The 13,228-nt window shown below is 34.7% G+C and overlaps 1 protein-coding gene across 2 annotated transcripts; it reads left to right on the top strand.

Annotated features, from left to right (window-relative positions):
• Positions 1-5,174: 5,174 nt before the first annotated feature.
• On the top strand, positions 5,175-9,667 carry DND1 (Cyclic nucleotide-regulated ion channel family protein). 2 transcript variants are annotated; one of them, XM_007032592.3, is made up of 8 exons: positions 5,175-5,380; positions 5,622-6,255; positions 7,338-7,553; positions 7,633-7,949; positions 8,289-8,400; positions 8,494-8,730; positions 8,830-8,931; positions 9,009-9,667. In XM_007032592.3, the coding sequence occupies exons 1-8, from the start codon at positions 5,349-5,351 to the stop codon at positions 9,495-9,497; spliced, it is 2,139 nt and encodes a 712-aa protein (XP_007032654.2). In that variant the 5' UTR covers positions 5,175-5,348; the 3' UTR covers positions 9,498-9,667. The 2 variants fall into 2 exon arrangements, with proteins under 2 accessions (XP_007032654.2, XP_007032653.2); XM_007032591.3 differs by having other exon boundaries at positions 5,176-5,380; positions 8,830-8,916.
• The last annotated feature ends 3,561 nt before the right edge of the window (positions 9,668-13,228 follow it).

The following is a 13,228-nucleotide window of genomic DNA, read 5'->3' as shown; positions in this document are numbered from 1 at the left end:
CAAGAAAATCCCACTATACAAACAGTTTTCTCCAATAATGCATGGTATCTAAAATATTCTTTTAAAAGCCCTTTTGCTTTTTTTTAAAATTCATATATTTATTAGTGCTTCAAGTTTAAATTTTAGAGCAAATTATAAGGAACTTTCTCTAAGTCTTGACAAAAATTCTCTAACATAAAGCAAAAGGGTTTTTGTCTATTAACAAAAAGGAAAAGAAAAGAATGCAAAAAGACAAGCTAAACTTGGACCTTAGTAATTTGCAACTTACGCAAGCTTAATTAATACCAAAATTCCTATAACAAATAATCATGTATACGGCCCATTAATTATACCATTTCCTAGGGTACTGAGGTGTACAAAAACAGCAAGAATTAATATTACCACAATTTCATCTTGGATGTTAGCATTTAATGAGCCTCATAACCCCTCTGAGAAAATGAAAATTACTTCTTCACATTCTTGATGGACAAGACGTGAAAATAAATGTGTGGTGTATATAATACAAATTAAAAATAGATATATAAGCATAGATTGACATGACTAGAGTAGCAAATCTAAAATAGACACAAAATTGAGATATATTAAAGAAATTTCCCAGTGTTTTCAACTTCTAACCTTCAACATTCTCATGATGACTGTAAAATATCCATCGTAATTCATGTTTAGCTTGACTTAATTAATGGCCGTACTACCCTTTTCTGGAATGGATAAAAATCAACGGTTCGAATGGCCCCTTCTCTTTATTCAAATGTTTTGCACATGTAAAATTAAAAAAAAAAAAAAAGTGTTTACTAATTGGTGTTGAGATGGATTAACAGCAGGAATGATGCTAACAAGCACTTTTCCTCTTCTTGGCCCCAGTAAGTATTTGTTTCCATGCGGAAAGTTAAAGGGTTTGTCTACAACTTTATGGACATTTTAGTTCGATAATATGTATCTATCATGATTTAGATATATATGGGCATTTTTTCTTTTTGTTTTCTTTATTTTAGCTTTTCTTTGTCAAGTACGAAACTTAATACGTTTATTTTTTTTATTATAAGTGATAATTGGATGAATCGAATCATTTCATATCACAAGTCGTAAAACGTCATATACTATTTTAGGTTGAGTCAATTTCAGTTCAAGTTATTCCAATTCAGTCATTTTGAGTTAGATTAAATCAAGTTTGGGTTACCTCACATGAAGGATCATTTTGAATTTTAGATATTTCCGAATCACTTGAAATCTTTATTTTAATAATATATATATATATATTACTTTTTTATTTTAATTTTTCAAATTTTTTGTTACACGAGATATTAAAATCAATGGCATACCTAATTTCTGCATAATCTAAAATCTTAACTTTTAAATTTAAATTGTAATAAATTAATGATTTCCAATTACGTGAACAAATACACAAAACACACACAATATATATATATATATAATTACGATAATTAATGTTGTATACAATTTATTGAAAATTGTATGAAATCCATGATACTAGACCTTACACAATTCGTTATTATGATTGTATAAATGTGATAAAAAAATTGTAGTTGACATGGGCCCAATTAAGCGTCCTGATTTCGTCCATATCGTCATTTGCCGCTAAAGACCTCTTTATCCATAAACAAAAAAAAAGAAGAAAAAACCTATTAATAAATTAATTGTAAGCAGCATATATCAGAATATGACAAAGGATAACTAATTTCTTTGAAAAATACTTTAGCCTTAAATTCTTTTTCAATGAATTCTAGAATTTTAAATTTGGTCTTTTAGTCGTGGAAGAAACTTAATTAATGTGATAGCGAACTCAAAATTTCCTCTTTATTGTATTTTTGTCCAATATGATGGTGGGCGCATGAATATAAATATATAATAATATTATTTATTTTTGCATGTAAATGATATATATATATATTTATTTATTTATTTATTTTTGCATTATGTATACAATGACGATGATGATGATCCAACGATCATTATATATAGGAATATTATTACTGTTATTCTTGGTAAACCGGCCAAATTCATTTTTGCATGCTTCTCCTATGAACAAAGATGGTTTTATTTTGGGAAATTATGTACCAAATAAATGGAGAAATATGGATGATCTTATCTGAGGCAGCGAACATGCAAGCCAGGTTCTGGAAAATAACAAAGCAAGCTTTTCTCCTGTCTTTCTTTTGTTGCTATTTTTCAGATAAGGGTTTATTTTCTTCTCGCTTTTTGGTAGCCTCTGTCCACGAGGAAGATATTCTAGAACTAGAAGAAAACATATCTACCTCAATTAAATATTCTATGTCAGCCGAGTGTGTGGAAGTCTTGATATAGAGAGATGAGAGATCAGATTTAATTTAATGTTGATAAAGCAGCAATTAAATGCATGATTTAGGAGACAAATCTTTTATAAGTATGACTAATCTTTCTCTTATTTTGATGATGATGATGATGATCAGTCATTTAGAGAAATTAAGTAGCACTTACAATTTTTTAAGCCAAGCCAATTTCACATTGTTAATTTCTTATAAAGAACTTCCTTTGTCTTTTCTTTGCCTCCCCCTCTTCCGTTTTACAGTAAGAATAAGATGTATTAGTGGTATAGTCACATGGGATTCGACTCCCTAATTTCCATTACTTTTTGTCAATTTCTCACTTAAAACTAAAGAATTTTCACTTAATTAATATTCCCCATGTAATTAGGCACGTACTCATTCCCCTTTTTTCTTCTCATGTTTAACTAAGAAAAAAAAGAGAGAATAATATGACTTCAAAATAAGTTATTACTCAATTCTTTCTTCTTTTGAGTAAAGCATGCATATGATTTTGATTAAATTGCATTTCTCATGTCTCTTAAGTCTGACTTTAGGATTGGTGGGGGACCGTAAGGGGAAGAAGAAGAGCAGATGCTATTAATTTTGAGACACTTGGCTTGATGCATCTGCTTCAAGTGAAACTTTATGATCACCATAAATGATAGAAGTTTTGTCTCATTCAAACCATTTCTTCTCTCATTCACAGCACACCTACCAATAATTATATATATATATATATATGTTAGAAGAAGGAAAATGAACCACAAACTTGTTAGTTTCTTGAAAAAAAAAAATCAAAATAGCGCATTAATTCGGCATTTTTATCTAGGTATGTGTGCATGTACATTGTCATGAAAAATCTTAAAAAATAATTGTGTAATGCAATTCAGGTTAAACGTGGTGACTTAGATAATAAAATATTGAAAAACATAAAGCATGGATCCTATTATTTTCTTGACTTTTTGTTTTCGGAAGTAAAAGGTAAAAATATGGTTTGGATACAAGTAAACAATTTTTACAAAAAATGAAGGATAAAATCTATGCTTTTATTTTTTATATTATAAATGCATTGATTATCCTTTGGCCAGCTGTCAATTATTTTAATTAAAAAAACATTTTGGTTTTTACCATTTTCTTTTACTTTTTAATAATTTATTAGGAAGCAAAAAGGCATATATCAAAGGGAAAGTTGTGAAAGAATAACCACATTAATTGATCTTAGACAAGCACAATATCTTCTTTATTATTATTAAGGTTATTATTATTATTCTTTCTAGTACATATAAGAAAATCTAAAGAGAGAGTGAGATTGAAATCTTATATATACTTCATTAACACTCTTTGAAAGGATATACTAATTATTACTATTAGATCAAATTCAGAAAGAAAGATATATCCAAGTCCAATACTACTTTTCTACAATGTGAAACGTGCTAAAGATATAAAGAGTTCCGTTATTCAAATCATCCAAATATTTGTCTCCTCTTCATTAAAACTAATTATTACTTATTGGACAACATTGTTGGGAAGCTCAGTAGTATTGCATGTTATGATGCAATTATAAATAAAAGACAAAGGCAATAAAGAAGCTGAAAGAAATTAGAATAGATCAAATTTGCTTTTGTATAAAAACAGAAGCCACCTTCCCTTGTCAATTTACAGCTAGCCTAGTCATCCACCCAACATTTTTGTACTCTTGAGCATTTCTCAACCTCAAACAGGAATCCTCTGCATTGTGGAGCCCATGACTTTTGGGGTTGGGGTCCATTGTTTCAACATGCGGTGCCACTGAGGACAGCAATAAATATTAGATAAGCTGTAGCTGCTATATAATCATATGTTAAAATTCTTACTCACTGGTCTTCTTAGAAGCAGGAAAACAGGGAATTTTTTTGAATGTTTCTCTGGACGTATCTTTGTTATTTTCTGATAATTTTGACTATATTAAACTATGATGATCATGTCCCAGGTATTCATCAACCCCTGTCAGGCTTATTCTTGATATATAGAGTGAATTTTATTGAGACAGGTCAATTATTATTGGCTTGTAAAAGTGAGTTTTTCTTTTTCAACTATTCTCTGTTTCTTTGCATGTTTTAATATTCTGTTAAGTAATTTCCATATTAATTACACTATTATCATGTTTTTATTTATTTGATATTTAATGTTCTTATAAATACGATATGGTTACCCCATAATATCTATTTAACATCAAATTTAGGGAAAGACTCTATTGAAACTATTAGTGGATAAAATTTACGACATGGAGACAGAAAATGTCAAACCTTCAAGGTAAAGAGGTATTTACTTGGTTGCTATAACAAAAAAAAAAAAAAAAAACCAGGGTCATTTTCAGTTTTCCCTTATGATAACCCCGCCTACCTTATGAAAAGAAAGGGCAGTGATCTATGTACTACAACTTTATATGAAACAAGTAAGATGTTAAATTTAGATTTAACAGCACTAATCCCTATCAATATATATTATTCATAAGAGGGAAAATTCTGAGTATGGGGAGTAATTGCTGAAAAGTGCTGCAAATGCATGCAAGTGAGGGGAGTTGTGAGAGAAATCTACTAGTAGTTGTTATTATTGGGGCCGTAATTATAAATGAGCCTTTAATTGACATTGACAAGGGTGTGTGGTCATGGCTCATCCGAGTCACATTTGAGCCGTTGTGGACCCAATGGCTCGACTGGAACCAAACCCTACCACGACTCGCACCTTCATGTTCCGTGGCTAGGTTTGGCATCATCTCTGGACCCGTCCCCCCCCCCCCCCCCCCCCCCCCCCCCCCCCCCCCCCCACCCTCTTCACGTGCTACGTGACAGACCAGTCCTCTTGTGTATTATAATCCCTCCAAATAACTCCATCATATCCTCCCCTTCCTAAACCCCCTCCCCCATTCTCTCTCTCTTTCTCTCCTACTCCTTTACGCCTCTCTCCCTCTCTTCTCATTTCTCACACTGCCAAAATACTTCTCTTCTCTTCCTCTTTTCCTTCTCCAAGCCCTCCTTTCTCTCCCATGGTTCCACTTTTCTCACTATGCCTTCTCCGTCCAACTTGTCCCTCTCAAGGTTTCCCCTCCTCCACTTACTTCCCTTTCCTTGAAAATAGAAACGCATGTAAAATGGTTTTATGTAACTAATGATTTGCGATCACGAAAGGAATTAAAAAATAATTATTTCTTTTTGCCTACTTAAAAAATTTTAAATAACAGTACGATTTTAACGTGGTGCTAGCTAGGATCTCCTGAGATTTAAGCGTTTGTTAAATACGTAAAGATGTCTAAGTTGGTGTTTTCCAATTCTGTAACAGGTGGATTGGACTCTGCCAGCTTCAAAACTCCCCCGGCGAGAACTCTGATCACAGCGGCGACATCAACGAAGACAACCCAATTTCCAACACCGTAGAATGCTACGCTTGCACTCAAGTAGGAGTTCCAGTTTTCCACTCCACCAGCTGCGACCATGCTCACCAACCTGAATGGGAAGCCTCAGCAGGCTCTTCCCTTGTTCCCATTCAGGCCCGAGCGGGCCAGAAGAAGACTCAAGCTGCTGCATCTCGGCACCCTTCTGGCCCGTTAGGACGTGTGCTTGATCCAAGGAGCAAGCGCGTGCAGAAATGGAACCGCGCGTTCCTGCTGGCTCGTGGCATGGCCTTAGCTATTGATCCTCTGTTTTTCTATGCTTTATCGATAGGCAGAGGTGGCTTTCCTTGTTTGTACATGGATGGTGGCCTTGCCGCCATTGTAACCGTCCTTCGCACGTGTGTCGACGCCGTGCATTTGTTTCATCTATGGCTTCAGTTCAGGCTGGCGTACGTGTCAAGGGAGTCACTCGTCGTCGGTTGCGGCAAACTAGTGTGGGACGCACGTGCCATAGCTTCTCATTACGTTCGTTCCCTTAAAGGTTTCTGGTTTGATGCCTTTGTGATTCTCCCAGTTCCTCAGGTCCGTTAGTGCTTACCTATTTTTATTTTTATTTTTATTTTTTTTAATTTTTCAATTTTTACTCTATCATGATATGCCACGTCATCAAATTTCCATGCAAGCCAACATACTCGTCATATTTAAACAAAAAGAAAATGAAATAAATGAGCTTATAATGAATTATGATTGAAGGCTGATGTGTAAATGATGCTTTCATTTTTTTAGTAACTTTCAAGATAGGTGCATTGATTACGATCATGCAGAAGGTGCGTGGTTTGTTGGCAACTTTTGGATTCTTGTTCCTCTCATTGAGTTCACACAGTATTTTATTTTTTTATTTTTTTGTTTTCCTTAACATTGCTAAGGTTTTGAAGATTTCTTAATGATGGCTGCTTTATACAAGGATGCCAATGATTTCTAGACCATTGGAAGGAAAAAGGCATAGGGTAATTGAGTGATCATTTGTTCAAATTTTGATCTGAGAGTGACGCCCAAAACTTGACAATATTAGGTGGGTGCCACAAACCCCACCATAAGATACAGTGTTTTTGGGATTTTTTTTTGTATATAATTTTTCACCTTTAATTTGTTTTATTATGGAATGCTGATAATGATCTTACACTAGTGCCTTTTCCCTATTTGACAAGGAGGTTGTTGACAATTACTTCGGTTGCTTCCATTGCAGCTGGGTGGTTATCATATTGCATCATCACCAAAAAGATTGCACGTTTCTTGTTGGATATTAATTTTGTCCTGGAGCATGTTACCCCGTGAATTTGCATGTATTTTGTTTTACAGTTTAGAAAGGGGTATGCCTTAAATTTATAACCTCATTATTTTTTCGATTAAACAAACTAATTGTAATATGATTACTTAATTTGAATAAATACCATGCAAGATGTTCCATGGAGAATTGTGGTTTACTTACTTGCAGATTCGGAAAGCTGATGTTCTCCATTATGTTTCCAACATGATGCCATTAAATTTTATTCTGATCCAATTGTTTCATGTCTGCATAACTTGAGATTTAAGTAAAACAGAACAAACTGAACTCCTGTTTCAAGTTTTTCATCGTGTACTCCGCTTCTTTTGTTCCTTTTCAGGCAGTATTTTGGTTAGTTGTACCCAAACTAATCAGAGAAGAGCAGATCAAGCTTATAATGACTATACTGCTATTAATCTTCTTGTTCCAATTCCTCCCAAAGGTTTACCATAGCATTTGTTTGATGAGAAGGATGCAGAAGGTCACAGGTTACATCTTTGGCACCATTTGGTGGGGGTTCGGCCTTAATCTCATAGCCTACTTCATAGCCTCTCATGTAAGTCTCGCTATAACTTGTATTCTGGCACCAACTTTAAGAAACCTCTCCTGATTTTGCATTCGATTTTGGTGTGCAGGTCGCTGGAGGATGCTGGTATGTCCTCGCAATACAGCGCGTAGCCTCATGCCTCCGGCAACAATGTGAGAGAAGTGAGAGGTGCAAACTCTCGTTGTCTTGCTCAGAGGAGGTGTGTTACCAATTTCTATTTCCAGCCGAAGCAGTAGGGAATCCTTGTGGTGGTAACTCAACAAAAGTTGTTGGAAAACCATTATGTTTAGATGTTCAGGGGCCATTCAATTACGGTATTTATCAGTGGGCTCTTCCTGTCGTTTCTAGCAATTCTGTTGCTGTTAAGATCCTTTATCCCATATTTTGGGGCTTAATGACTCTCAGGTAAGTGGAAAATATTATTAATATCCTAATAATTAAATTGTCTATTCCTCTTGAATAACAGTTGGTGCACTTCCCTTTATTTGCTACAATTGTTGGTTCATAGGCCAGATTGGAGTATCCTAGTAGGTTATCACACACACTCAAAAAATTGCTCCTCTTATATCAGTTTGCTTAAACATGACATTTGTAAAACAGCAGAATTTCAGGGCAGGGTGTCCTTAGCCTGGCTTTAAATTCTAATCTGAACTCCTGATAACAACTGCCTTGAATCTTGAAGTTTTCTGCTGGCAACTTAATAACCATTTACTGGCATTTCTCACACCACGTTTCAATTAACAGCACCTTTGGAAACGATCTTGAACCAACAAGTCACTGGTTAGAAGTGATGTTCAGTATATGCATTGTGCTTGCTGGATTGTTGCTCTTCACTTTATTGATTGGAAACATCCAGGTGACTTAAAACCCTCTGAACTGTTTTGTATGGATTGGACGTTTATTCAAGTTTCCAAAGCCGACTTAACTGAATGGATCCTTCATGATCAAGGTTTTCTTGCATGCTGTCATGGCGAAGAAGAGAAAAATGCAGCTGAGATGTCGTGACATGGAATGGTGGATGAAGCGTAGGCAGTTACCATCCCGTTTGAGGCAAAGAGTTCGCCACTTTGAACGCCAGAAATGGGCAACTCTGGGAGGAGAGGATGAAATGGAATTAATCAAAGACTTGCCTGAAGGCCTCCGGAGGGACATTAAGCGCTACCTTTGCCTTGACCTCATCAAAAAGGTACTATTATAAATGGTAATAGGACATTAGAAGTTGTACAACACTGGTTTTAAGGCTTTCTCCAATGAACCCAATTCAATTGCGATTCCTTTCTCTCAGGTTCCTCTGTTCCACAACTTGGATGACCTTATTCTTGACAACATCTGCGATCGAGTTAAGCCACTTGTCTTCTCTAAAGACGAAAAGGTGCAAGCTTACGAGGTCTACTTCATCTCTCACCCTGTTATAAGCGTGTAGAAGGTTGTTTAACTTGTTAAATATATGTTCCCATGAAACAGATAATTAGAGAAGGAGATCCTGTGCAAAGAATGGTGTTTATAGTTCGTGGACGCATAAAGCGTAGCCAAAGCCTTAGCAAAGGCATGGTAGCCACAAGTATAATTGAGCCAGGAGGCTTTTTGGGTGATGAGCTGCTCTCCTGGTGTCTTCGTCGCCCATTTATAGACCGTCTTCCAGCCTCATCTGCAACATTTGTTTGTGTAGAGTCAATTGAAGCATTTGGCCTTGATGCAAACAATCTCAGATACATCACTGATCACTTCAGGTACAAATTTGCCAATGAGAGGCTTAAGAGAACAGCGAGATACTATTCATCCAATTGGCGAACATGGGCAGCTGTGAATATACAACTTGCCTGGCGGCGTTACAGAACCAGGACTAGAGGTCCAATGATTTCTGTTACAGAGAATGGAAACAGCAGTGATCGCCGGTTGCTGCAATATGCTGCAATGTTCATGTCAATCAGGCCACATGACCATCTAGAATAAAAGCAGCTGCCGCAATGCTTTGGTCATTCTGTACTCATCTAATAAAGTCTTGCTTCTCTTGGCAGAATATTCACCATGGAAATTCGTGGGACATTGTACTTTTTGTATAATATGAGAATTGGAACTTAACTTTTCAGGAAATAATAATAAAACCCTTTTGCTAAACTAAACCATTTCCATAAGCTCTCTCAAGTCTCAATTCAATGTCTCTTACAACATCCGACTGCAAGACTTTATATTGTGGTGGCCAATATGTAAAACTTTGAGCCTGAGTTCAAACCAGTAATAGGAAGGGTTCTTCTTTTAAATAAACCCTATGCATAAAGTGTTTTTGATAATAAACTTTTTCATAATTTTAACTGTTTTTAGTCAAGAGAATTAAAATTTTGATAAAATTATCCTTAATGAAATCGACTCATTTATTTGGCTCTGCGCCTCAACCTGAAACATATTAACAAGTCAAGTATATTTAGATCTGCACCTCAAATCGACTCATATTCTTTGAGTTTTTCTCTCCAAACTATTCATCTCTGGAGTATTTCTTACCAGAAAGAAAAACGTTGAAGCATTTTGAACATTTTGAAATAGTTTTTGATATACGAAGAAAACCTTTGAGCGTTTTGAGCATTTTTAAATATTTTGGAGTGATTTTTAATATATAAAAAAAAAACCTTTGAACATTTTGAGCATTCTTTATCAAGTAGGTATATTCGTTAATTATGTTGTTAAATGGAATTAAGTGTATCGTTTAAAGTTGTTTTGTTAAATAGAATTTAGTAGTTTTGGTGGTTTTTGGACATTATGTGACTAGTTTTTAAGTATTGCGTGACTAGTTTTTAAGCATTACGTGACTAGTTTTTAAGTATTGCGTAACTGACTTTGGATATTATGTGACTGACTTTGGGCATTGCGTAACTAGTTTTTAAGCATTGCGTAACTAATTTTTAAGTATTACGTGACTAACTTTGGGTATTGCATGACTAGTTTTTAAGTATTGCATGGCTGGTTGATATGGCATTGCGTAACTAATTGATAAGCATTACATGACTTGTTAGTAAGACATTACATGACCAGTTCTTAAGACATTACGTGACTAGTTAGTAAGGTATTGTGTGACTTAGGCATTACTTAAAAATCAATCACGTAATGTCTAAAAATCAGTCACGTATTACCTAAAACCAATCACGTAATGCCTAAAATCAATCTCGCAGTGATTAGGCCACGCAGTGATTAAGCCACGCAATGCTTAAAAACTAGTATCGCAATACTTAAAAACCAGTTTAATCAATTTCAACTCCTCAACTTTGGGGTTCTATGAAGAAACCAATAAACTCAAGAATCTAAAACACATACTTTTTTTTTTGCTAAATCATGAAATTATGCATTTCATAAAAGATAGGTTACAAAACTCCATAACCCTCCAAAGCAAGACAAAATATATTCGTATCGAGGGGGTCTCACTCACTCCTTTTATGTAAAAACAAAATATACTCCCTTTACAAAATATTCTCTGAACAATTTCAACTCAAAATTTCTAACAAACATACTTAACAATCATCCCAATCCTAAACATAACAAAACCGTAAACCACCATAAAACCCATCAAACATGCTTTAGCTGTTCCTTCTCTCTGAGCCCATCATCTTAACCAATCCGATCCAACTCATCAACATAGGCATCTCCATCGCAGCACACCTTTCGAAGCAATTCATCACCAAAAAGCATCCAGTTACCACAGTCATCATGTTGCTTGCAATCATCATAGAAAAGCAAAATCGTTGTTCATCGCCCTTAAAAACCCCAAGATCCACCATCCAAAAAAATAAAATAAAATAAAATAAGAAAGAGCTTAATGTCATTTCTGCTTTTTGGATGACGAGATAGACAGTATTTGACCAGAGAGAGAAATTGAGATTTAATTTTGTAATTTTTATCTAGATGGCGGAATAGAGAAAATTGAAACTATTTTAATTAGTTTGAAATTGTTTAAAGGGTATTGTTGTAAAGCCATGTCAAAATTTGACTAAAAATAATATTTTTTAATTGGACTTATAAAGAAGGTTACCTCTCACAATTTTTTCTAATAAGAATGTGAACTGCAAACCAGGTATTCAGCAAGTAGAGGTGACAAGTTAATCCAACACAATTTGCCTTTCTAGCACAGTCTAAATTGAACTTGATGACCTAACCTGACTCATTGAAAAGGTAAAGTTTCACTTACACATGGTTTGCAAGGTACAATATAGTAAAAGTTGACCTGAGGTTAAAAACATTTGTTAATCTGCTTTAAATTCAAAAGTTCGATGACTCAATTCAATTCAGATCAAAAACAATGTAAAAAATTCAATTAAAATTGATTATTCGAATCTTACTTTTTTAAAAGAGAAATTATGCATCAATCAATAAATCAAATACTTGAGTACATGTAGATGCTTATTTTTAGTTATTAATATACTATCTTTTCAGTATCAATAAATTACCTCTTAAAAAATTATATCACATAAAAAATAATGAAAGTACTTTAATAAAAAAACACTTTAATGCCTTATGAGTAGTTGTCTTGGTATCATTAGATAAATTCATTGCACCATTTGACTTATGTATAAAAATTTTGACAATTCATATGGGGACTTTTAGGAAAATTTGGACATTCCCTCTCCTCTCTAAGTTATCTGTCTACACTTGTATCCTCCCTCATTGTTCTCTCTAAATCTCTCTCTTCCCTCCTTCATCCTTGCTTCCCTACTTCCTATATCTTCTTCCACCACTTGTCACAGCACTTGCTGCTTCGAGGTCTACTCGAGTCTAATCACTTTTAATACATCTCATTCTAGTCATATGCAACACTACCTCTTCTTACTTCGCAAAAAACCATTATGCTATGATATAGTCCTAACAATTTTTTAGTAAGTTAAATATCAACCCAACTGAACACAGGACAACAACCTAGGAAAAATGCAGGACAGAGAGGTTTCATCGACCAAACTGGTCGTACAAATTTCAGTTATCCTAAAAAATAAAATACTAAAGAAAGTCTCGTCATCCCTCCTATAACTGTATTTTGGTTGACATGTACATTGCCTGGAAGAGAGAGAGAGAGAGCTCATTTTGCTCCAAATATGGGGCTGAGAGTTGGAGCCAAATTTAGCACAGAATATCCAAAAAATCCCACTATTATTTCTCTTTCCATCTGGGGTGTAACGAAAACAAAATGGAGATGATCATCATCATTCCCTCCTGGCCTCCCTGACACTTAAACGTTTTGAATGAAAGCATTTTCTATGTTTTCCAAATTCTTTGAAAAGGGTTTTCAATATATTCATTTGGGAATCATAGGAATTGCATCCATTCCAAATTTTTTAGTCAGTGAATCAGGAACTTGATGTTCAACCCCAAGGGTACATTCTGTTTCTCTTGCACCCTTTCCTTTGTACATTGTTGGTTTTTTCTTTATTTCTTTGCTAGTTTGAGGGAAAGGGAGATTCGAGCCTTCCACCTTAACTCTTTTAAGAAAGTTAACGATAGCTGCTTGTTCTTTGTTTGGTTCATATGGAAACTAGGAACAATTGAATTTATAGCTCCATGATCATATTTCAATTCCTTGTTTCTCCACTGGCAGTTAAACAGAAAATCATCAAAATTGTTGATTGTCATTCAAAAGATGAATGATTTCGAGAGGCAAATTCTCTGACCTTAAGTCTTTTGATATCGAATGCAAATCATTCCGCTTA

The sequence above is a fragment of the Theobroma cacao genome, chromosome 4 (genome assembly GCF_053813885.1).
Source record: "Theobroma cacao isolate CCN51 chromosome 4, ASM5381388v1, whole genome shotgun sequence".
NCBI lineage: Eukaryota > Viridiplantae > Streptophyta > Magnoliopsida > Malvales > Malvaceae > Theobroma > Theobroma cacao.
Note: the sequence above shows the minus strand (reverse complement) of the source record. Positions and strands in the feature narration are given on the sequence as shown.

Bases quoted from the DNA above. Each gene is read 5' to 3' on its own strand.
- DND1 (XM_007032592.3), top strand. From the start codon at position 5,349: ATGCCTTCTCCGTCCAACTTGTCCCTCTCAAG. The intron at 7,554-7,632 runs GTAAGTCTCGCT...TTTGGTGTGCAG, and splicing joins CCTACTTCATAGCCTCTCAT to GTCGCTGGAGGATGCTGGTA. The intron at 7,950-8,288 runs GTAAGTGGAAAA...TTCAATTAACAG, and splicing joins TGGGGCTTAATGACTCTCAG to CACCTTTGGAAACGATCTTG.